The sequence below is a fragment of the Portunus trituberculatus genome, chromosome 41 (assembly GCF_017591435.1).
Source record: "Portunus trituberculatus isolate SZX2019 chromosome 41, ASM1759143v1, whole genome shotgun sequence".
Lineage (NCBI taxonomy): Eukaryota > Metazoa > Arthropoda > Malacostraca > Decapoda > Portunidae > Portunus > Portunus trituberculatus.
In genome coordinates this window covers 14,715,941-14,739,976 of record NC_059295.1, presented here as the reverse complement: position 1 = coordinate 14,739,976, position 24,036 = coordinate 14,715,941, and the positions used below count along the sequence as shown (strand labels likewise).

At 39.0% G+C, this 24,036-nt stretch overlaps 1 protein-coding gene across 1 annotated transcript; it reads right to left on the bottom strand.

The window, feature by feature from the left end:
* Window positions 1-230: 230 nt before the first annotated feature.
* On the bottom strand, window positions 231-10,164 carry LOC123516547 (calcium load-activated calcium channel-like). Its single transcript, XM_045276025.1, has 5 exons — window positions 10,008-10,164; window positions 8,427-8,504; window positions 8,159-8,333; window positions 3,647-3,791; window positions 231-2,738 (listed from the first exon to the last, which is right to left on the bottom strand). The coding sequence occupies exons 1-5, from the start codon at window positions 10,066-10,068 to the stop codon at window positions 2,637-2,639; spliced, it is 561 nt and encodes a 186-aa protein (XP_045131960.1). The 5' UTR covers window positions 10,069-10,164; the 3' UTR covers window positions 231-2,636.
* Between the last annotated feature and the right edge of the window lie 13,872 nt (window positions 10,165-24,036).

Genomic DNA, 24,036 nt, shown 5'->3' with positions numbered 1-24,036 from the left:
AAAGATGTGGTGATATGGGCCCTAATATGGTAACCATAATATATAAAATTGCCTGCGCCAGTAATGGGTGGAAGCTTAAGAGGGCTTCCCAAATATACTCTTCAAGTATTGCCTATAGGCACTATAGGCCATAAAAAATAAAATAAAATAAAATAAATAAAAAAAAAAAAAAAGGAAAAAAATAACGAAAGGTAAGATTTTTTTCTTAAATAATACAGCACCAGCAGACATTCAACTTTTGGCATCTTTATTCATCTGAAAATACTGGAAGGCCTCAGCATGATGGCATCTCAAAATGTCATCATGACAGTTTAATATGAATATAACAATTATACACTTTTTCATGTATGGCACTCCATATCCTCAACATACATAATTTTCATATTCTCAAGGGAAAACACATTATGCTTAGAAAAGAAATGTCTATAACTTATACAGCGTGATTCATCCCAATACAGCCTATGTTGCTGTGGCCAGTTTTTTGTTACTGATACTTATACCAATAAACTTGATGTATAAAAATCATGATCATGATGCCTTTTAGAAATGTATTACACTAGTATTTCACTGAAGAAAATATCAATGAAACTAGTACTGTATGTAAATTACTACTTCAGTCCTGAAAGTGACTAGCGACTAAGTTCACAATGTGGTTCTATATCAATAGTCAGGGTTCACATTAGAGATATCACTACTTTTTAAACATACAAAATAAAATTGCAGCAGATGCATTTACATTTCATAAAGAAAAAAAAAAAACCTGGGTTGATTTCTTCAAGCATCCATGAAATCTTTCTACTTAGTATCATGTCATGATACTTCATGACAGCAGGAATTCAGATGTGTTTCATGTAATTTAAGTTCATAAGGAAAACTATTGCAATGCTTACAGCATGCATTCTCCAAAGCTATTTTTGCAGAAACCATCTCCTTTTACAGTCATAATCATATATATCAAACCATCCAGTGTAAGAATAAAGAAAAGCTGAAAAGGAAACATACCAGATATCATAAAAAGGCTTCCAAAAGAAGTGCAAGAAAGCCTTACTCTTTCCAGTGTTCTTCCAACTCAACAAAACTCATTGCTCACTTCACTTCTGTTTTACCATATGAATTTCTCATAACTAATAATAGTGCTCAAAACCAATCCTATCTGAGTTAATTACCTTTAAAAGAAGCCTGAGACCAATAAAACCACACAAACACATTCATACACACTACCAATATCCTTACCTCATAAGTGAATGTCAGGCATTTAGTCTTAGAAACTCCAAACTTACAAACCCCAATGTCTTTTAAGCTCAGTACAAATGTGGATTATTTACATAATTGGCCACCTGCCAAGCTAACTGACTTGATAAGTACTAATCACCTGTGAGCACCTCATGCAGCAATGTGAAGCACTTGACAAAAATATATGACAACACAGACACTTCTCCCCTATCAGTCTCTCTCAATTTTGGTACTTCATGAAATCCACTACAAAGACAACAACAGCTCTTACATCATCTTACCACACAAGTAACATTTAATCCAATACAATTATCATTCTTAATTTTCAATAAAATGGGTATCTTTTATTTTTTTTTTCTTTAAGTTTTTAACATTCCACACTGAATGGTGTTGCTTAATCCCAAATTCAACTTAAATAAGGTCTTCACTGGAGATCAAGCATTAACAACAGATAGCAAGACCAAATGCTTTCAATAATTTAGATCCATAAGTAATTTGATGTCCTATTTGTGTATGCAGTTTTATAAAACACTCACATTATCCTTGATTAGGAGAATGTGTAGTCAATAATAGCATGCAGCTGACACAGATTCTCTAAAGCACCTCAACAACTCATCACCATTCCATCTTGTACTACTTACACTGATCCACAAATGTTAAAAGGAATCCACCACAAACAGCCCTTTAAGTCAGTGCACAATATTGTAGGTGTGCTATGCCTGGCTGATCTGGGCCAGATGGTAAAGAAAGCAGCAAGTGACTGACCGGCCCAACAACCACCAGATCCATGACACAGCCCACTTCATAATCAAGATTTAGCTCACAGCATAGGGACAACTATGAGTAAGCAAGTTGAGTGCCATTTCTAAACCCACTGCAGGATTTCTTCTGGGGTCCTCTCTGTTTCCCCAGACTGCAGATTGATGTGGGGAGATGATGGTGAACATAATTAATTTTCTGCCACCTTGCTAATACATACACTGTCCAGGTAAAGGTCTCACTTCATCTTGCCGTTATCATAAAAAAAATCATTATTAAAACTGCAAATTAATTTAAACTCATAAAAAATAAGCATTTCATTGCTAAATAAGATGATAAGAAACTCACACTTGCTGACACCTTCATATCCACAAAATAATAATATAAAAAATGAAAAGGCTTACCATTCATCTTTTCTTACTTATCAATTTCTCACACAATATCATGAACTCATTCCACTATTTAGAGTCTATACATTAAAACTACAAGTGTCAACTACACACTGATAATAAATAGTCAACAAAATCAAAATAACAAGTATGGATAACAACTAGCAGGATGACAACCTCATGAAAACCATAAAGTCACCTTAATTCTCAACTGCAACATTCTCCATTTACACAAATGATTGAGTGAGAAACACTTTATTTGTAGCCACTGAGCTGCTGGGGCTGAGGTCCAAACAGGTTGGTGCTGTGCTTATTGGCTGCCCTCGATGGTGCAAAACCTAACAGCTTCTGAATGTTCTGAAATATGAAAGAACAGGACCAATTAATGAGTCAAGTCAAGACTTACTACCATTACACAATGCAAAAGACAACTACAATCCACATAAATCTTGCAGTGGTCCTGAAACCAGCAACAGAATCTTGAATATTTTAAGCAAGCAAAAACCTGGGCTAAGAACATCATTCATTTGAGAGGTGAGATGACTAAATATTGAGTAAACTAAACCTCTGATAAATTTGTATTGAAATGTTCTGTGCCTCAAATCTTAAGATATTTAGCAACAATTTCTATTTTATACAGCAATTTTCATTGTTACTACTTACTGAAATTATTCTCTACATAAACATAGCTCCACATTATACAGCATCATTTCATTCATCTTCCTAATATATGACTTGCTACCTTCACATCTTCATCCATTCCACTTAAACTCAAAAATATGCTGTTAAATTTAGTTTATCTTCATGTTCCTCTAACTTGATCCTTCACAGGAACAAAATTCAGATTAAAATCATCCACACTTCTTTAACATCTTCCATCTTCCAACAAGTTACAATTCATGGACTTATTTTTCCATTTCATTTAAACCTTTACCAGGTCTCCTACTGACATGCAAAATAACTGATAAGTAATAAACAAACATTGATTATGAAATACAGGGAAATTTTGATATATTGAACATCTACATGAGAATTTTCAGTCTCCAGTTGAGCAAACAACAGAAATTTTGACTCAGCAGTATCTCAAATATAAAATACTACTTTAATATAAATAATTTTAAATCTTAATCTTAAAAATAAGTAATTTTAAATATACACAAATACTAAAACAAAACTTAATAATGAAAATATGAAGACAAACTTCGGGATTCTCTCTCTCTCTCTCTCTCTCTCTCTCTCTCTCTCTCTCTCTCTCTCTCTCCCACCTGTCTAATGCTCATGGTGCACAAAATATACAGGAAGATGAAGGAGCAGTCTGTATAGTCGTCGCCCATCAAGTTCCGGTGGCTGAGGCCCTGCAGCCAAGAGATGGGGATGAAAGGCAGCTTAGCCACAACTCGGCCATCAAAGCTGTCAGGCAATAAAAAATTATTTACTATAGTGTATATAATTCAGAAAAATTTCATTTATCATTCATACAACTTCAACAAAGTGATTCTGACCAACCATGCAGTTTCTGAAATTAATAAACACTGGTACAGTAAGTTACACATCAGCCATACTGTACACTCATTGAGTTTTACCAGATACAAGATTTGTTCAAAAGCATCCAATCTGAAATTTTCCTGTAGAAAATGAAAATATGGAAGGTGTAGAATACCTCCATTTACATGAAGAATTTTTTTCCCCTGTCCAGTGTCAGTTACTTGCTGTCCACTTAAAACAGGTTTGTAGGTACAGGTACATGATCTTCTATCCAGAACTCTTAGGATTTGTCACTTTCCAAAGTACAGAACTTTCTGAATTTTTGGAACATAGTTATCTTTTCTCTGTGTACAGTATTCATAGCTGCCTTTCTTACTTTCCCTTTGGCAATTTCCATAAGTACATCATCTATACTTGATTTATTATTAGCTCTGTATCATAATTCAGAAGTTACCACAAATCTTGTGCATAATTCAATCCTTACAAATATTGTCTTGCACACAGAAATGTGTGTTACTATTCTCTAACAAACATTTGGGAGGCGTCACATTTCCAATACCACATACAGCAGCACTTATTACAGTTTACCACCAATAAAAGAAGTGTTAATCATGACACATGTAGCTACACCAGCCAAGCAGTGTGCCTCACACATACACTCACAAAGCATTACATATATAACCAGCCATGACTCTGTTCTCCACTTCAGGAAAGGCTTGCTGCAGCCTAGCATGGATGCCACACCTTTTAACAGCCATACCACTTGCACCTAACATGAAAATACAAATGAATATACAGCACAAAGTGAACACACCTTGTGTCTGGACTGAGTGTGACTGACTGGCAGTAGACACAACACTGGGCATGAAGTGGTACTACACAGTGGTGTGAAGAGCACAATGCCACACAGTGGCATATAAATATGCAAAAGAAAAAAATAGGCACAGTGGTAGTGGCAATACAAGTGTTAAAAACAAAGAGAAAGATATACAGACAAATAAAGTTTATGGTATAAAAACACTTTATTGTCAGGACTGACTACTGGATTTCATATTTTTTTTTTTTTTTTTTTTAGAATTATGGTTAAAAGATGCAAACTATTCATCAGACTTTCACATTCCATGAAGTCACACAGCTTGAACTGCTTTGGGCAAAAGTGACATAGTGATCACACAAATTAAGGATGCTATAAAGCAACTACATATTAGTGGAAACCAATTCACATCCCAGTCAGTCCTTCAGGTTGGATGCACACTGAGACACAGGTGATACAGCAGAGCAAGGGGATAAAAGTTGTGACAAGCCTAACAAGCTGAAACATGACCCCATTAACCAATTGGAGACTTCAGTCATGTACGACTCCCCAGGAATTTGTGTAGAGTACTGTGATAAGTACTATTTCAGTACAGGTAACTCTCGATTTATATGTTTTTGTTATAACGTGACCGAAAAGATATTAAAATTAATTTAATTTGCACAATCGGTTTGCTTATATGCAATTTGGCCCTACCGCATTTTCAAACTGAGCGCCAGACGCAATTTCAAACTGCGCGCCAGAGAGTTCTGCAGCTGGCCGATAGGTGGGAGCTCTGGGGCCAGATCCAAAAAGCAGGTTGTTGTCTATGTTGGTACAGACAACTTCTATAGCAACCTCCTGCTCACATACCAACCTTTGTAAAATAGCATCCACAAAGATTCATTGCTGTTGGTGGGTGGAGGTTGATAGCCTGCCTAAAGGTGCTCATTGGCTGCCAGGAACTGGATCCAAGAAACTTTAACAACATCAGAGCAACCTCCTGCCGCGAAATGGCATCCACAAACGCTTGGAGGGACAGTAACGAAGTTGCTATCAGATTGCTCTCAGGTTGCTGGGGTGTTACTGTCTTATATATGCATTTATGTTCACAAAACAACATTTCTATTAGCTTTTTACAAACCTTGCCCACAAGAAAGGATTGTTTTGTAATGCTTAAAGTGAAATTTTACATAGAACACCAAAAAACAATGAAATACTAATGAAATACCGCAGTATTTCATTAGTAATTCATTATCACTCAGTGCCACGGAGCCAAGGTTATCCTCATGGCATGAACATATATGAATACTAAGATATGATATCCATTATAGCAAGCAATAGAGGAGTGGAAACAAATATCATGATGAAAGCAACACGCAAACAAAAAGGGTCACAAGAAGAAAAAGAAGCGGCCGAGTCGCCGCAAGTCTCCGCCTTGTCTGTGGGCGATCTCATCTGTTTTATTTTTTGGTATTCTATGTAAGATTTCACTTTATGCATTACAAAACAATCCTTTCTTGGGGGCAATGTTTGTAAAAAGGTAATAGAAATGTTGTTTTGTGAATATAAATGCATATATAAGACAGTAACACCCCAGCAACCTGAGAGCAATCTGATAGCAACTTCGTTACCGTCCCTCCAAGCGTTCATGGATGCCATTTCGTGGCAGGAGGTTGCTCTGACATTGTTAAAGTTTCTTGGATCCAGCTCCCGCTCTTCTCTTGCCTCATTTGCAGTCTGCCAGCACTGAGTACAGACGGAATCTCTTCAATCTGCCTATAATTCACCAAGATGGCCCCAAAATGCCCTTCATCTTCTTCTGCATGTGGGATTATTTTTGATGAGTGGATTTTTGATAAAGTGGTAAAGTTCAGAGGAAAATGGTGACTGACTGTGGTGTGAGTGGTGAAGGCAGTGACGTGGTGAATGTTTTGTTTACATATTCTTTGTTTTGTTGTTTTCTCTTATAATTTTTTGCTTTCTCTTATTATTTCTTGCTTTTCCCTTTACTATAAATACACTTCTAGTATCTAGAATACTAAATAATAGAAACAAGTTAATTTAGCCAAATAAATAGAGTATTTGGTACAAATTTTTTGGGACCACATCCCGCATCCCCTCTATTATCTATGTTTCTTATGAGAATTACATATTTGTTTTACGCAAATTTTGATATACGCGAACGCATCTATGGCGTAAATCGAGAGTTACCTGTATATGTATTCTATTTCAAGTGAAGATTTGGTTTTGTAGAAAGGGTCTACATAATTGTTGCTGAAGCTGCTGACAATGGATGAGAAGCAACTGTACTTGTAAGTGTTGCAGAGCATATTGAACTCTATAAATTGTGATGCCAACCACACTTATCACTGGTGACTTAGGGGTTTACCAGTAAACTTCAGAAACCAAGATTCATGTCACAGAGGAGAGATTCAACATTCAAAGCCAAAAAGAATCCATGGTAAATACACAGCAAGCAAAATGGTAGTTGTATCATGACCATGCACCAACTCTTTCCACACATCAAATCTGACTTTTTAAAAATTAATCAAATCATTGATCTAATTTCTTTTTGCCAAAACACTACATTCCAGTGATTCATCAGGTTCCCTGTTCTGCTGATATGCTGCTGAGAAGGGCACAATTTGAATACCAAAAAAATATTATACAGATTGCAATGGCCAAGCCATTCCCAAAAAACATTCCAGAAATGCTTCCATCAAAGGCAGAACCACTGGAAAAACTATGTGCATTCCAAGAAGACTAATTTGAAAGAAATAAAAGGTTCAGACTGCCCATCGAGTAATCAAATTTCTCACAACTAAGTCAAATACTCTTGAACTGACCTTATATAGAATCAGACTTGTTTTCCAAGAATTACTGGCCTGATCATATATAGCCTTTCTATCCAAAACTTTCCAGCAAGAACAGAGATATTGTTTAACAACTTTTCATCATTCAACTTGCACAAAAAAGCAATTTACTAGTGAGACCAATACTGTAAGTTTCACACTCAAGAAATATTGTTAAATCATCAATACATAATGAATCATGTATGTAGTTATCTTATAAAAAAGATTACTGAAATTTCCACAAGCTATTCTTAAAAAAAAAAAAAAAAGTGAAGCAATCATCAATAAAAGTAATACAGTGGTACTGTATCGTGCAGTTTAGACAAAAATACAAGATTGCACATAAGGCTCTAAAGCTTCCTAAAACTTTACTTCAACTTCATGTGCAGAAACATTCAAGGTAACACAAAGTTAGTATTTATGTGAATTATATTAATCTACATTTAATTACAATACATAGATTGCCATTCCATCAGCAATAAGCTTTTCCTAGAGGATATGTGTTGTAGTTTTTAAAACTTAATGTGCTATGAACTATTTACTACCATAATTTCATAATAATAAAAAATTTTGATAAATGTGATACATAAAAGGAAAATACATTCATACAACATGTCACCAAATGTACACAGCAGGATACTTACATGGAGTTGAACATGGAAAGCAGTGCAGTGAAGGCAAAACCAATGGCAAACATGCTTTTCATTTTGACAAGTGACAAATCTCTGTTACTGTTCTTGAGTCGCTCCTCCTCTCGCTCTATTTTCCGTTTCTGCTGCCTATCTATACTGTCCCCATGTGCTTCCTTCTTCTTCTCCACTGTAACAAAACAAACAAGAATCTAGTTCAAGAGTTCACAGCTCATACCACAACTGTCTGAGCATCACACTGACAACAATGAAGGCCACTTACATCGCTTGCATTGTCGCTCCACCTCCGCCTTGAGCTTCTGATACTTTTCTGTGCGGTACACAAGGAGCCAGGTGAGTCCTGAGGGATGAAAAGAGTGTAAATTTCTATTCTATGAAAATGAAGAACATGGAAGAATGCATTCCTTCCATCAGGCATGTTTTTAATATTACAAGAGATCAAGGGATAAAACTTCATGGTACAAATTTCAGCACTCTCTTAATGTAGACGTCCCACCCTCTCTCCTCAATTCCCGGCTCCCCCCTTTTGCAGCTCCTCTACCCTGCTGACGTCACATTATATGAAGCCACGTTATTTGTCAAGAACAACAACACACACACACACATGGCCATATGGCAATGTCCTAATATCCTTGTATTCCTCATACACAAACATACACACACAGCAATTCCTCTACCCATTATCCATTTTTTTTCATCTCTCCCATTTTCTCTATTTATTATCCATTTCCTTTCTATCTCCTGTTTTAATCCGATTTCCTCCACTTATTATCTCTTCTATCTCTTTCCCTTGTTGACCAATAGCATGGCTTAATACGTGACATTGAACCAGCTGAGTGAAGGAGCTGTGAGAGGGAAACTGGGAATCAAGGAGAGTAGGCGGGATGTGTACATTAAGAAAGTGCCCAAATTTCAATATATCTGCAATAAAACATACAATCAGTCTCAAACAGTAGAAACGAAATTTGATCAACACATAACAAAATTACATATAAATAATACATACAATAAATATGATAAATATATATGTTATATAAAACTTAAAGGCCTTCATTACTTATTATGCAGACGAAAATCACACAAGGCAGTCAACATGACCTTCTAGGGGCTGATGACAACATTAAAGCAATGAAACACAGGCACTGTTTCTATTCTTTACCATTAAACCGAGTGTAGGTTGGGCTTCCTCACTCGGTTTCCTAGCGGGTGGGCTTTGAGATAGGAGGTAGCCCAAAAAGTATCCCCTTTAGCCCATAAATTCCTGTGAAAAGCCCACACAGTATAAATAAATAAAATAAAAAACATTGCCCAGACAATAACAACGAGGCCAATATACCTGAGAAGATCACCATCATCTGCAGAATAATTAAGTACAGGAAATTCATATTTTAGGGAACCTTCCTAAAGTATGAATATATACATCTAAAAATACCTTAACACCTCCAGATCACTAAAGTTGCTGTGCATAGAGAGAAACGGATTCACTGGAAAAGGTGGAGAAGCCGTTCTTCAAATCTACCGTGGATTCCATTATAAAAAATAGTCTCCTTTCACTTTCACAATGCAGATATGACGGGCCGGTGTAAGATATATTTTTCCTTTACCTTGGCCCCAACAAACACATTTAAGTAACCACACCAGTACAAGGTAGTAGTGAGGCCTTAAATACTGTCGTAGAATCCTCAGTGACCCTTTTGTTATTGGACTGCTGGTGACCTAAAATAATGAAACCTGCCAAGAAGCGAGCCTTGAACAGTCGCCGCCGCCACACTACCGACATTTACACCCATTACCCATCTCCCAATGCACTACAACAGCTTATCACAGCTACCAAAACCCTTACCTTCACCAAAAAGCGCCGTGCAGATGGAAATAAACACAATAAACAAAGTATCAGCCCACATCGTGCTGGCTGCCACAGGTCCCCGCTGTCACCTTGCCTGGCTTGGTCTTGGTCTGAGGATCTTGATCTTAATCGTGTTACTACAGGCGACTCAGAGACCAGACACCAACTTTCATAATACTAATTCCTACATCTAACATACCACATTCTCTTCATGAACTCCCTCATAGCTTCAATTATTGTCTCATTCGTCTTTCTACACAATCCTAGTAGCAACACTATTCATTCACTAGTTGTCTTTTCCACTCCTTCCCTCAGCAACAATTTACATAATATCATTCCTGTCTCCTGGCGTATCTTACGCACTCCAGCATCACATGTTCCATCATCTTATCCTGTCCCATGACACACATCTGGCACACTTTGCTGCGGAACTCTGATCATCTGTTACGGTCCTTGCATTTACAATTTCACATCCTTAGCTACACATCTCCCTCAGCTACGGCTCGTCTTGATCTTCAATAAGAATAGTATTTTACCTTGATCTTCACGTTACAGTTGATGATTTTAATTTCTCCTTCCTTGTCAATGATTCAGGTGCCATCACCACGGTTAGTCTGCCCACACCTCTACTCCATCTTCCAACACTGGAGCTTATCTTTTCTTTCCCGGCAAGTGTTCACTTTAGTATGATTATGCGAAAGGGGTAAAAAAAAAAAAACATGCAGGCAAGCAAGAAAGAGACTGATAGAAAGAAAGGGGACTAAAATGGCACAGTATATGACTCCCTATTTTTTACATTTAAGACACTGCTCTCCCTCCACAATTATTCTTTCATTGCCACAATTACTTAAGACTAGCAGATCTTACGTCAATATGCGACTGAAATTGCAAGTCGTTAGAGGTATCGATCGACAGAGATCTTTTAATCGGAACACGTTCACACATAGCGACTGGGAAGAATCGGCTTTGACGGGAAGTGAATTAATGTAACAAACAGCTGCCCAACAAAATGTCGTCCTCCGGTGACGATCAAAAGAAATCATCACAAGTATTCAATCCTTACCTCCAACAACACCCTGCATAGAAGGAAACAGTTCTTGGAGAATGGCAATCATATCATCAAACGTCGATTTGCGAAAGTTTTTTTGCTGTACAATTTATTTCTAGGGTCCCAGATGTGCTCCTTTTCCTTCACCAAATCCAATATCTTCTTCACATCTAGACACCACATTTTCAAACCTTTCTCCGTGACGTCACAACGTAAACAAAGTCGTAAATCGACTGAACAAGACCAACATGTCGGTCTTGTTTTGCGAATGATTTTTTTTTTTCAGTCATTAGGCACCGATATTCAGTCGGAAACTCTACCGATTTGCAATTTCAGTCTCATATTGACCCGTCTTTATTCACTAAAAGCAAACACCATGTTGTAAAAAGTACGTAGAATGCTATCCTTGTTGTTATTGTTTTTCCTATGGACAAAACTAATACTGTGCAATCTTCTTGTCATTTTCTTATCATTATGGAGTGTTGAAGACTGTGATGTGAGACCCAATCACTGTCCATCAAACCGTCGGGTAGTATTTCCAGTTTCAAGGAAATATAATTGTTTTAAGGAAATTTGAGTTATGGAAGGAAATTTTTAAGGAAATGTAAAAATCTAAATAAATCTATAAGAATATCCGGCTTTTGTCAAGGATTTCTTTTTTAAGGAAATATCAAGTCAATATAGATATAAATGAAAAAAACATACACTACCCTTACAGTTTACAACTCTATCAAGACGATTAAGTTTAAAATCTATTAAAAAGAAAATTTAAAGTTTCATTTAGGTACACTAGCTATGAGATGTACCGTAGTCCGTACAAACCCAAGCGTGATGGAACACATTACAATTTTGCGAACGTTTGTTTTGTTTTGTCTCACAGCCTGTTGTGAATTAACCCGGAAGTGAAAAACGCGATTATCATAACGGTATATAAAAAGAAAAATAAGATAAATAAGATAAAATAAAATAAACGAATACTCTGCGGAGGATAAGAATACAATTTTGTAACTCCTGGAGTTTAATCATATGTATATTGTGTAATACTTTAGGTGTAAGCTACAAAGTTAACGTAGTTGATATAGGTTAGTTGGCAAGGCTTTGGGTCCCAATTGCATTTTTCTCCATAAGAAGTTAACTTCGCACATCGATATACCGAGTCTCATTCAGTATTTTCGGTCCTAATTATGATCGAGATTCAAGATTCTAGTGTAGTCGTTTAGGTACACACACACACACACACACACACACACACACACACACACTATCTATGGATCGATACATATAAGACTATGAATTTTGTAAGACACTCTTGGAATTGCATGTGTATAATACAAAGTTTCCTTTAACCATTGCATGCTAAGGAGTCGGTAGTGGTGGTGACGATGCTATGTGATGCCAAGGAACGCATAATTTATTCATCGTTATTTCATCTCTTCAGTAATGGAATGCATTTTTATCGTGATTTTTTTATGTGATTAGATGATTTTATTTATATTAGGAATGATCTATAGAGGTCATAAGATTAATGGCCAGAGTCTTCACTATTTCAAACCCCACACATGTTTCTGAAGCTGTATAAAATCACCAAATAGTAAGCAGAATAAACATCAAAATGCATCATACTGAAGTGGTTAAGCTATGCTCACGGCGTCTTTGTGAGTTTGGTTTGTTGAACAGTAAGGTCGCAGCTCTCAGGCTTGTTCTGTAGCTGTTCCGACATAGGAATGAATAGGCGCTATAGCATAGTAGGAAATGCTTGAGTCTTCATTACCTCGTGGCAAAGTGGATAATGTTTACGCAATATCTTTGTCTCGATCCCGACGCTTCCTTGTTGAAAGCAGCGATCACTGACAACTACAGTTCTGTTACTCCTTGTAGAAAGTGCTGTTGTTATCACGAAAATATAGTGTGGCCAAAACCTCATTCATGCCTTACAACTCTAATTCTAGTCACGCTACATAATAGGAATGACGCGTTGATAGACAAAGTTGAGAAAAAAAAATTGAAAAATATTTTCCGAGGCTGCAAAACTCACTGTACGGGGAAAATATGTAGGAACTGTCTATGAAAGTGAAAGGAAATATGCAATATGATTTAATGAATGTAATGAAGGCATCTGATCCTATATCATTTGCACATTTGCAGACTAAGTATTGTTGCAAGAAGTTCAAACTGCACAAAGTTTTAATTTGAATGAAAGATATATTTTAATATGTAAGAAAAAGTTGTTCGTGAATAAGCAACACATGAGCATAACACGCTTAGTAGCCGTGCAGTAAACACAAACGTTCCGATACATATATGAATAGTGATGATTCGTAATAAGCTTCCAGTGGAGCTGCCTTGTGGGTCAAACTATCTTAATATTATGCTTTTGTGTCGCAGGATAATTAATACAATCTTAATTGCGTGCTGTCTCTAATCTACAACTTTGAATGTAATCTCGGTCAAGTGGAACTACATGACTAGTGTCACAGAACAGTATGCACATAGAGAAGAGGATGAGGCGAGGAGAGCGGCATGCAAGGAGAGCCAGGTCAGGCAACACACACACGTTCTTAATGATTGATTGTTGATATGTCACCTACTGTAACGGAGAATACTTATTTTCCAGAGATAGCTCTGTGATGCGAATGTAAAGAGAAGAGAAAACATAAGTAATGATATGCAACAAAAGTTTTAATTGCTCTTGTATAAAGTTATTTCTTTGCTCACAAACTAGTGTAAGAAAGTCCATTTGCATCAACAGAAGTATGACACCTGCATCAATATGACAATAACCCAGATGTGCTCACAAAGCTGCCAGTGCCAGTACGTTCTCGGGTGAGATGGGAACAGCGAGGTAAAATGTCGTGCCTTTTGTCCTGGGAAGGATCATGAGGTCGTCCAGCATACCAGGGTCTCCGTCATACGCTTGTGCTGCCACGCCCCTGAGGCAGCCTCCATGTGTCAAGCGTACCTCAGAAGTTCGAGATTTACACTTTTTTTGTAATAGCATTTGAAATTTTCCCGTGAAGCGACAGAAGTGCATGTCACAAAATATATCGGTATAGTTGATATCTTTCGAGCAACAGTCCTGTACCGTCTTTTATCTGCAACATGAGTGACATTTTCCAGTCATTTCCCATTACGTAAAGCTTAGTCGTATTCGACATGTTTGCATAAGGTTTGTGATAACATGGCCAACCAAGTACGTGTGTCAGTATCGCTCGTGAACTATTTTTTTCTTCTTTATGCGTCATGCTGAATGGAAACACAAAAATAGGTTGCGCGGGTGTGGTTCTAATCTTTACTGTGCCCGAAATAGCTTCAGTGCCAGTGCCAGTCATGGAGATACTGCGTGGGAGGTCACGGCAGGCAGCCATCTATGACCAGCGGGTCTATTTCAAGGGTTATCGCAGGACACATTAGTAGAGGAGGAGGAGGCGCCGCTATCACGTCGGCGCCTGCCACTGATAGCTGGCAGGTGAGTTTGTGGCTCACCTGGCGGCTCCTCAGAGGCTCCTTCAGAATAATATCCTCCCTCTACCTGGAAACCTGAGTGAGGTGATCTTAGCCTGGGGAAGTATGAAGGATAAGTGTGTGTGTGTGTGTGTGTGTGTGTGTGTGTGTGTGTGTGTGTGTGAGAGAGAGAGAGAGAGAGAGAGAGAGAGAGAGAGAGAGAGAGAGAGAGAGAGAGAGAGAGAGAGAGAGAGAGATACGTACAGACCACTAGATAATTATAAACAATGTACAAATTATATCAATCATCTCCGTAATTTCATGTATATATCAGTACAGAATTTCCTAATGTAGAGATTCTTACACTCCCATCCAAATGTTGCGCTGGCCACTTACTACAGGACTTTTCATATATATATTTTTTTCTTTTTTACATTCTCCCAAAACTTTACTTGTTATCCCCAAACACACACACACACACACACACACACACACACACACACACACACGGTAGCTCAGTGGTTAGAGCGCTGGCTTCACAAGCCAGATGACCGGGGTTCGATTCCCCGGCCGGGTGGAGATATTTGGGTGTGTCTCCTTTCACGTGTAGCCCCTGTTCACCTAGCAGTGAGTAGGTACGGGATGTAAATCGAGGAGTTGTGACCTTGTTGTCCCGGTGTGTGGTGTGTGCCTGGTCTCAGACCTATCCCAAGATCGGAAATAATGAACTCTGAGCTCGTTCCGTAGGGTAACGTCTGGCTGTCTCGTCAGAGACTGCAGCAGATCAAACAGTGAACATATACACACACATGTTAATGATTTAGTTAGTTTATTTATACAGGAGAACCAAAGCGTTACATTAGCAAAATTCATAACAATACAAAATAATACGTGACACAAAATGAATGATACTAAAGAAGTACACACACACACACACACACACACACACACACACACTTAGAAGGCGTATAGCAGGTGGAAGGCAGATGAATGGAGGAGGGGAGAGATGGAATAGAGGTAGTGCCGGTGATGGTGGTGGTGGTGGTGGTTCAGGGTCCAGTGTAAATTTAGGTCGAGGAGCACTGCTATCTGGGACCAGGACGCGGCTCTTCCTGGGTTTCACTAATACTGGTGATGAGGCCCACATTGCCTCCGCCGGGGATAAGACGCGGAGCCCTCGCAGCAGTGGAGAAGGTTTGTCGGGAAGAGGTCACTGCTATTTTGGCTTATTGCGAACAAGTGGGTTTTTCTTTTTTTTTTTTCGTATGTTTTCTTTTTTTTTTTTTTTCTTTTCGCCCTGGACCATCGTTTTCCATGACAAGGCCTCTGGATGTTTCATGCTGTTATTAAGTATCTCCTGTCACCGCGTCTCTCTCTCTCTCTCTCTCTCTCTCTCTCTCTCTCTCTCTCAACAAGAAACAATAGAGACAGAGTGTACGTATGTGCGTACAGTACATTAAGTAAACGAAAAACTGCATAAAATCAGACAGGTATAGTACAGGTCTTGTATATTATGACTATGTAGGTACACACACACACACACACACACACACACACACACACACACACACACACACACATGTCGCAGTAAGTCGTAGAGTGTGAGAGGCAACGCAACACAGCAACACAACCATTACTTTGTGTTGCCTGCTCTCCCCTTCATCCCTTAGTGACTCCTTCCCTTACTCCCCCTACACGCCAGTCATGCTTCACACCCAGTCCACACCCTCATGTCTCCACTCAGGCGCATCTGCCACTCATCCTCACCCACTCGTCCTGTACTCATTACTTATCCTAAGGCTCCGTGTTGACTCCAAGCTTGCGGTTAACTATCTCTCCCAAGTGCCTCCTTTCCAGCTCCCATTTCCTGCAACCTACTCCAAACGCACACACACACACACACACACACACACACACACTGGAGGGAAGATGCAGGTGTCTCCTATATTTGGTAAAAAGATTGCTCATAACATTTTTTCCGTCTCATCTTGAGAGAGAGAGAGAGAGAGAGAGAGAGAGAGATGCATTTGACCACTCTAATTCACATGCAGAAAACAAATAGATCAATTAGGTGTTCACTCCTTGTTTACGTGACTTCCTTCATTGGCGTATTATTTCTCGAGCTTAGAAATCATGGTTTATGTCGTTATGATGTGCAGATAGACAGACACTGAGCTTCGGAGGAACACAAAGCCCAAGGGAGCAAGGGAGTGGCTGTCCCAGGAAAACTATAAAAAAATGTGTGGTTCGTTGCTTCGCTCTAGGGGACGATGGAATGAGACACTCAACCTCAGTGAATCCCCGTCTCCCCCCTCACCGTCAGCGACTCCACTGGTGCCACACCGCTAACACGTCCAACACCATCATATAGTTGCCTTCTACCACCACCACCACCACCACCGCCAGCATCAGGTAAACTTTATACTGTTTGTTATATTTATTACGTTGTATCTCTATAGTAATACTTATTCTATCCACACAGCAACTATCACCGCCACCACCACCACCACCACCACCAATATCACGTTGATCACACTTTACTTTAATGAACGATGTTTTAAGTACATTAACTCTTTTACTATCAACAACATACTTTATCTGCCTACTCCACCACCAACACCATTACCATTATCATCACCACCACCCACCAGTATCAGTTAGCTATACACTTGACTAATGAACTTTGTATCACTGCCGTTAACTCTCACTTTTAATAACACATTTTACCTATTTGAGTAACCTTGTCAGCAGTATTTTTTTACAAATAACTGAGCTGCACGCAACAGGAAGTTCTATCAAATACCAAATCGTCAAACCTTCAAGTTTATCTATTCGTTTGCTTATGATGATCACGCAACGTGCTCCCGCCCGCGTGAGAGAGAGAGAGAGAGAGAGAGAGAGAGAGAGAGAGAGAGAGAGAGAGAATGAGAAACATACGGGATGGGAGAAGGAACAGGGATGGAGGAGTTGAGGGGGCCAAGGAAGGTAGGCCTATGCCCACTGCAATTCCAGTGGGCCTTTTTTTCTAATTTTTTTTTTTTTTTTTTTTTTTGTCCTTTGCAGTACAACCTTTGGGCCCATGATACACGTCAGAGGGAACTTTAGCCAATGACAGCTGCCACGAAAGTAGGATGACAGATATCGCCTTTGTTAGAATTATACGTAGGAAAACAGCCTCATCAAGTAGGGAGCCAACTGTACGTACTTAGAGGTAGAGACAATACTTGAATTCTGAATGTCACACATACATTACGCTGCTGAAAAGACTCGGTGTATCTTTCAATGAACACATAGAAGTTAATTAATATTTCAACAGCATTTGATATTGATTTGTCATAGCTATTTGTTTCGGAAGTCATTAAGTTTACAATGAAGGTGTTTGCTCGGTGGTCGCTATCAGAGAGAGAGAGAGAGAGAGAGAGAGAGAAGACTCCCTCTTTTTCCATTCTTCCTCATTTCTCTTTTTCCTTTCTTCCTTCATTCCTTATTCATCTGTTGTCGTTTTTAATGATAACTTCCTTTCATGTGTAGGTCTGGGAACACACGGGGCTCAGGTGCACAGACAGGAAGGGAGGCAGGAAAAAAAGTCCATTTCTGCTTTTGCATTTGCGTATACGGAAGTTCACTATTACAATCTCAGGAAGAAAGGCGTTCACACCGCAGTGCACTACATATTCTACCTTGCCATACACTCTTAACAAACACACCGGATATGGGAGAGAGATACTGGGTGGAGGGATGGCCCAGGTCCTGGCGCCAGAATGACCACAGCCAAAAATACGTAATTCTTTGCATTTGCAAGTGACCCCTCGGAAAACCGCAACCAGACTGGGTTACCATGTATTTTATGTATAAATATTTTTTTTTATCAACATCTAGAATGTAAAACCATCTCCAGCCTAAACAATAAAAAAAGAAAACTGGTAGGAACAATGTGTAGTTTTTAAGAACGGGGTCACAAAAACCGTATAATAACAAGAAGAAAACTCAGCCAGGCTAGATCATATTGCATATTATGAATGCAAATTTTGTTTACTCTTCATGTAAATAAAGGAAACGCGAATTACTCGTCTTATAAAAAGCACTATTTACCATTTCGGCAACATATTAATTTTGAAATTTAAAATACGGATATATTTTATTGGATATCATTACTTGGGGCACATTTTTATATTTTTCAAGTCTTATAACAAACATCAAAGCAATCGTAGGGATGCAAATAAAAAAGTGTATTTTTTTTATTAGTGTTTAATTTAGTGTTTTCTTTTTAGATACAGAACAACAGCTAGACGAGACCTTATTAAATATTATGAATTGCTTTACTTTCATATCAACACATAAGATACCAAAACAATACAATTTTTAAAAACAAAAGAAAAAGAAATCGAGTCTTGGGCCGAAGTTGTTTTTTTGCACCATTCCGCGGCACAACCACTCCCGCCCCATCCACCTCACGTAAAACCTTTTCCCTTTACCTCCGTCTCATCCATCTCCTGGAACGCAGTGATCCTTTAAAATCACCTGGAAACACCTGCAGAACTATAAACAGTGCGATAAAATGTGGCAAGGGGAGTGGTATTGTAACACAGCAGCTGATGAAATTGAAGCACAGAGGATTTCAAGGTATGGGGTACTGTGGTGTGCTGCGGTAATGTCTGGTCTGTTGTGGTGGTATGTGGTGGTGTATGGTATATTGTGGTGGTGTGGTGGGGTGAGTGTTGGTGTGTGGTGTGGTGGTGTGGTGAGGTATGGTATGATATGGTGTGGTGTTACGTAATGGTGTGTCGTGGTGCCTGGTGTTGTTGTCGTAGTAATGGTGTGTGGTGGTGACTGGTGATGTGTGGTGTGGTGTGGTATAGTATAGTATGATGTGGTGGTGTTTGGTCTGGTGTGGTGTGGTGTACACTCCCAAAAGCTTTACTTTCGTGTGTGTGTGTGTGTGTGTGTGTGTGTTGAACATTTTCATGGTGTTTCTATGGTTCTGATATCAGGTTAATAATATTTCCGTATTCCCAACAGGAAAAATACCTTTGGAGAACACCTCTACCTGTATTTAAAAGGCTTTGGTTGAAGTGAAACGTATTTTTAAGCCTGTTTTGATTGTGAAAGTAACAAATTATCGAGATTTCTATATAAGTAACAGTAGAAGCACCCTTGAAAGCCCTGTTACTATTTTCAAAATTTGTAATTCAAGCTATAATGGGCTTCAAGGGTGTTTTTGCAGTTGTTGAGACAGATTGATATCTCTGCATCATTAACCGGAGAAACACTCTTAAAAGCCTTACTAATCATATTTGTGGCCTTGAACAACCTGTCGTGGTGAGAAAGCAAAGCGCATAAGAATAGAAAAATGAGATAGGCTTGTATTCGGAAACACTTCACCTCGTGCCTGTTGTGTCACTCCCCTGCCGACAATACGCTGGAACACTATTGCCTACACTGGCCACAACTTCACGGTCTGCTGCCTCGGGGCCTTCCAATAATAGACATCTGTCGCCATCTATACTTACGGATAACGTCCTAGAATGGATGAATTCCTTATTTGATATTCCCGTTTTAATGGTTTGCACTGACGTCACCGCTATATATTGTATATAATACTCCATCCTTATAGTAATGTTTTTGTGTGTGGTCTGTTTTCTGTGAAGTGTGTGTGGGCGGGCGGGCGGGCGGGTGGGTGGTTGAGAGTGTATTTGTGTTGTATCTGCTCTTTGTGATTATGTATTAAATCAATGACTCAATTTATGCCTTATGTGCAATAAATTGATTAAATCTCTCTCTCTCTCTCTCTCTCTCTCTTCTCTCTCTCTCTCTCTCTCTCTCTCTCTCTCTCTCTCTCTCTCTCTCTCTCTCTCTCTCTCTCTCTCTCTCTCTCTCTCTCTCTCTCTCTCAAGGTTGTGTGTGTGTGTGTGTGTGATTGAATAGTGTTCCAAGGGCGGGCAGCGAGACAAGAAGGAAGAGATACTGGGGAAATAATGATTGTGCATTATAGATAATAGGGTATAGTTGGTCCACCATTGAGTGGGATGCATAATTGTTTCATATATTGATTTCATATGCGTGAGTATCGTCTTACAGGCTGTCTGTGAGATCAAACTCCTGTTCTTTAGCGTCCCTTGCAGGATATGGGCGAAGTTTAATTTTATTCCTTACTTTACCTTCCCTCCATGCATGTTCTAGTCCTGTCACTCTCCCGTCACCTCTCTCTCTCTCTCTCTCTCTCTCTCTCTCTCTCTCTCTCTCTCTCTCTCTCTCTCTCTCTCTCTCTCTCTCTCTCTCACTCCAGCTACCCAGCATTCTACCCTTCGGTTCATGGAGCAGTCTAGATTATCAGATTGTGAGTGCCGAGTCATTGGGAACCTTAAAAGATTACATAGAATGATGGATGAAAACGATAAACAGAAATAGGGAATTTCACGCTGGGTCTAGCACGTGCAGGTATGATAGCTTCTTGTAACTAGTTATCTATATTTATTCACGTTTGTATGTATCACCGGAAGCCCAACCCTCCACACTCATGTGCAATGTCTATTAGTTACTCTACTTTCTACCATTCCTTCCATGTGGTGAGGTCGCTTAAAGATAATTTATCTTGTATAAAAGTGGCACAAGTCAAAGGCTACATAAACTTTAAAAAAGGTTCTCTGAGGTTGTATTACATAGATCAGGGGCTCTCATGCTTTGGTTTGCGAGCCTCCATACATGGGTTCACAAGATTTCCAGGGGCACTTAGATGGCTGATCTAATAATATCCTTTGCAGTATAATATTGCATAATTGAGTTAGTGTCAGTCACTAAATTAACTTTCTGTTCGATGTCATATTTCTGGGGATTCGGATGGATCATGTGTGGGCAAACTATGGCCGGCGAGTCTCATCGTTAAAAGAATTCATACGGCCCGACAAATGTTAGTAAATTTGAAAGAGAAAGTTAATAAACAACACCAAATAATATTGTGAGCGTTTAGTTTTCTTCCGGCAGGTGTGCATATCGTGGGAGAGTGGCTTTTTCTTTAAAAGCCTTTTATTTTGCATTTTAAATGTTAATAATCTTGTTTTAATATAGTATGTGACCTTATAAGGTGATATTTTTCAATGTGTCCCTAGCACTGAAAAGTTTGCCCACTCCTAGGGTAGATGGTCTCATAACTTGAGGAGGTTCTTAGCGAGAAAGAGGTTGAGAACCCCTGCCATAGAGAAAATAGTTAATTGGAGAAGTGTCTTGAAACCTCCTTCTTCCCTTGACACACCAGATCTGTCACACCATTCACCGCTCATTCTTCTCACACAGCAGCCATTTCTCAAGTAACTCTTTCAGTCGCTTGGAACCTTGACCTTTGTCTTAAGTCCCACGCCACGCGACCTTCTCAGTAATAAACCGTCAAGCTCAATTACTGTCGCGGTAAAATGGGACTCTGAGATTTTCTTCCAACGTATACTTCACCATCCATGCGTAAAAATACGTTGAAAAAAAAAAACATTAATTATGGAAAATGTGTGTAGGGGATGGAAGAGCGGTAGGATGCGCTTGACCTACCACAGTAAATCTAATTTCGCCTCCCATGTAGAGAATAAATATTTATACTTACATATAATTAGATATTGATAAGAAATTAGCATTAACAGTAAAAAAGTGTTTTGCATAATCCACTAGGGCCACGAGGACCAAGTGGCACACTCGTGATCGCCTGCTGAACCCTCTCGTTGAACCTACACCACCTCACAACAGTCCAAGCTATGGATGAGATTGAAGCCTCTCACACACTACTTACCATGTATTCTTAATCAAGGAAGAGAATAACTGTTCGCTTATCAGTGGAACCTTACAAAACTAACCTGGGCGCGAACCTCAGCCTGCCAAGTGACAGTTGAAAATATCGGGAGAGTTCCACCTGTACTAAAAAAACAACTATATTTAATCACTCTGCAATTCATTCTCATGGTACTCCTCGGTTATTTAGTAAGCATTTTTATTGGTATGATGTGATCACAAAACTCCAAGTTATGAATAAAACTGATGGTATGAAGCAGCTGCCCTTACCACTACACACCAACACTGTCTGTAACTGTGTGTGCCTGTGTGGTGTTCAGACCTCCCGACTGGTGCTGCTTACCCGTGCATCCTCAAATAGACGTCACACTGTCCTCGACTCCTCGTGTGTCCCGGGACTGTATTCTCAAACTTTCTGGCGTCTGATCCTGGCTATTCTTAGCAGGCTGCAGTGGAATTTGCTGGAGTTTGTAAAGCTATTTGGTTCATAGTCACATTAAGAAAAAAAATTGAATTTTGGTAGTTAGATAGAAAGGGATTCTTGAGAACACCACTAATATTTTTGGCCCTTAAAGATAACCCGACCATGGAAGCTGAAGCAGTTAATAAAACGAGTCCTGAAGAAAAATATACATAAATAAATGAATTAATAAATAAACAAATAGAATAAATAAATAAAAAAAAGTGACTCATTAGAATCTAAGTAAGCTGTGACTCTTTAAAATAGCTTTTGTGAGAGGTCAAAGCACTTCATTAAGAGAACGGGTCCTGAGCGCGATATTTACCCTGATTTCCAGCACAAATGTATATAGCAGTGCCACGCAACTCACCCGCAACACCTTCACACACTGGAAAGTTCACTGATATGGCGAGTCTCCCTTCCTCCCTCCACTATTCCTATATTCTTCCTGGATCCTGCTGACAAAGGTGTATTGGTAACCAGATGGATGAGCCTTGTTGTGTTACCTGTGATGATATCTTGGCCAGTATTCTTAAAACGTTTCGGGACTTCAGGAGACTGCATTTACGGGAAGCGGTTGGGTTGGATGGCCTACAAAAAAAACTGTGGAATTGGCCCTGTTGCCTTACCAGTTCCATTTTCATTTGCTTCCAATCGAAAAGGAAAAAAAAAAAGAAACCTGAACACGGCGGATTTTTTTTTTTTTATGCAAGAGGAAGAATATTAGAAAAAAAGGCCCACTAGAACTGCAGTCTCCCTAAAAGATTAGAAAGAATTAGCAGAAATCCATGGACAAATGTCTTGACACCTCTCAGAAGTCAAGTCGTAGGAAGATGGAAATACAGAAGCAGGCAGGGAGTTCCAGAGTTTACCAGTGAAAGGTATGAATGATTGAGAATACTGATTAACTCTTGTATTAGAAGGCTGGACAGAATAGGGGTTAGAGTATGAAGAAAGCCTTGTGCAACGAGGTCGTAGGTGGAGGAGAGGCATGCAGTTAAGCAAGATCAGTAGGGCAGTTAACATGAAAATAGCGATAAAGCGATTTCCTTTTATTGATTAGCTAGCGCACATAAGAGGGAGACTGTGGAACTGGCCGTTTATCGCGACTACCATTCAACAGGCTGTAGAGGAAGTTATGTGAAGTGATTGAGTTTTTTTTATATCACTTTAAAGATTCTAGGGATACTCAAACAAGTATTTCACAATTTCAGTAAAAAAAAAAAAGATAACTGATAACTCAATTATAATAATCTCTGTAACCTTGGAAAATAGTCCTTGTGAGAAAGTCAAGCGGTAATAAGAGA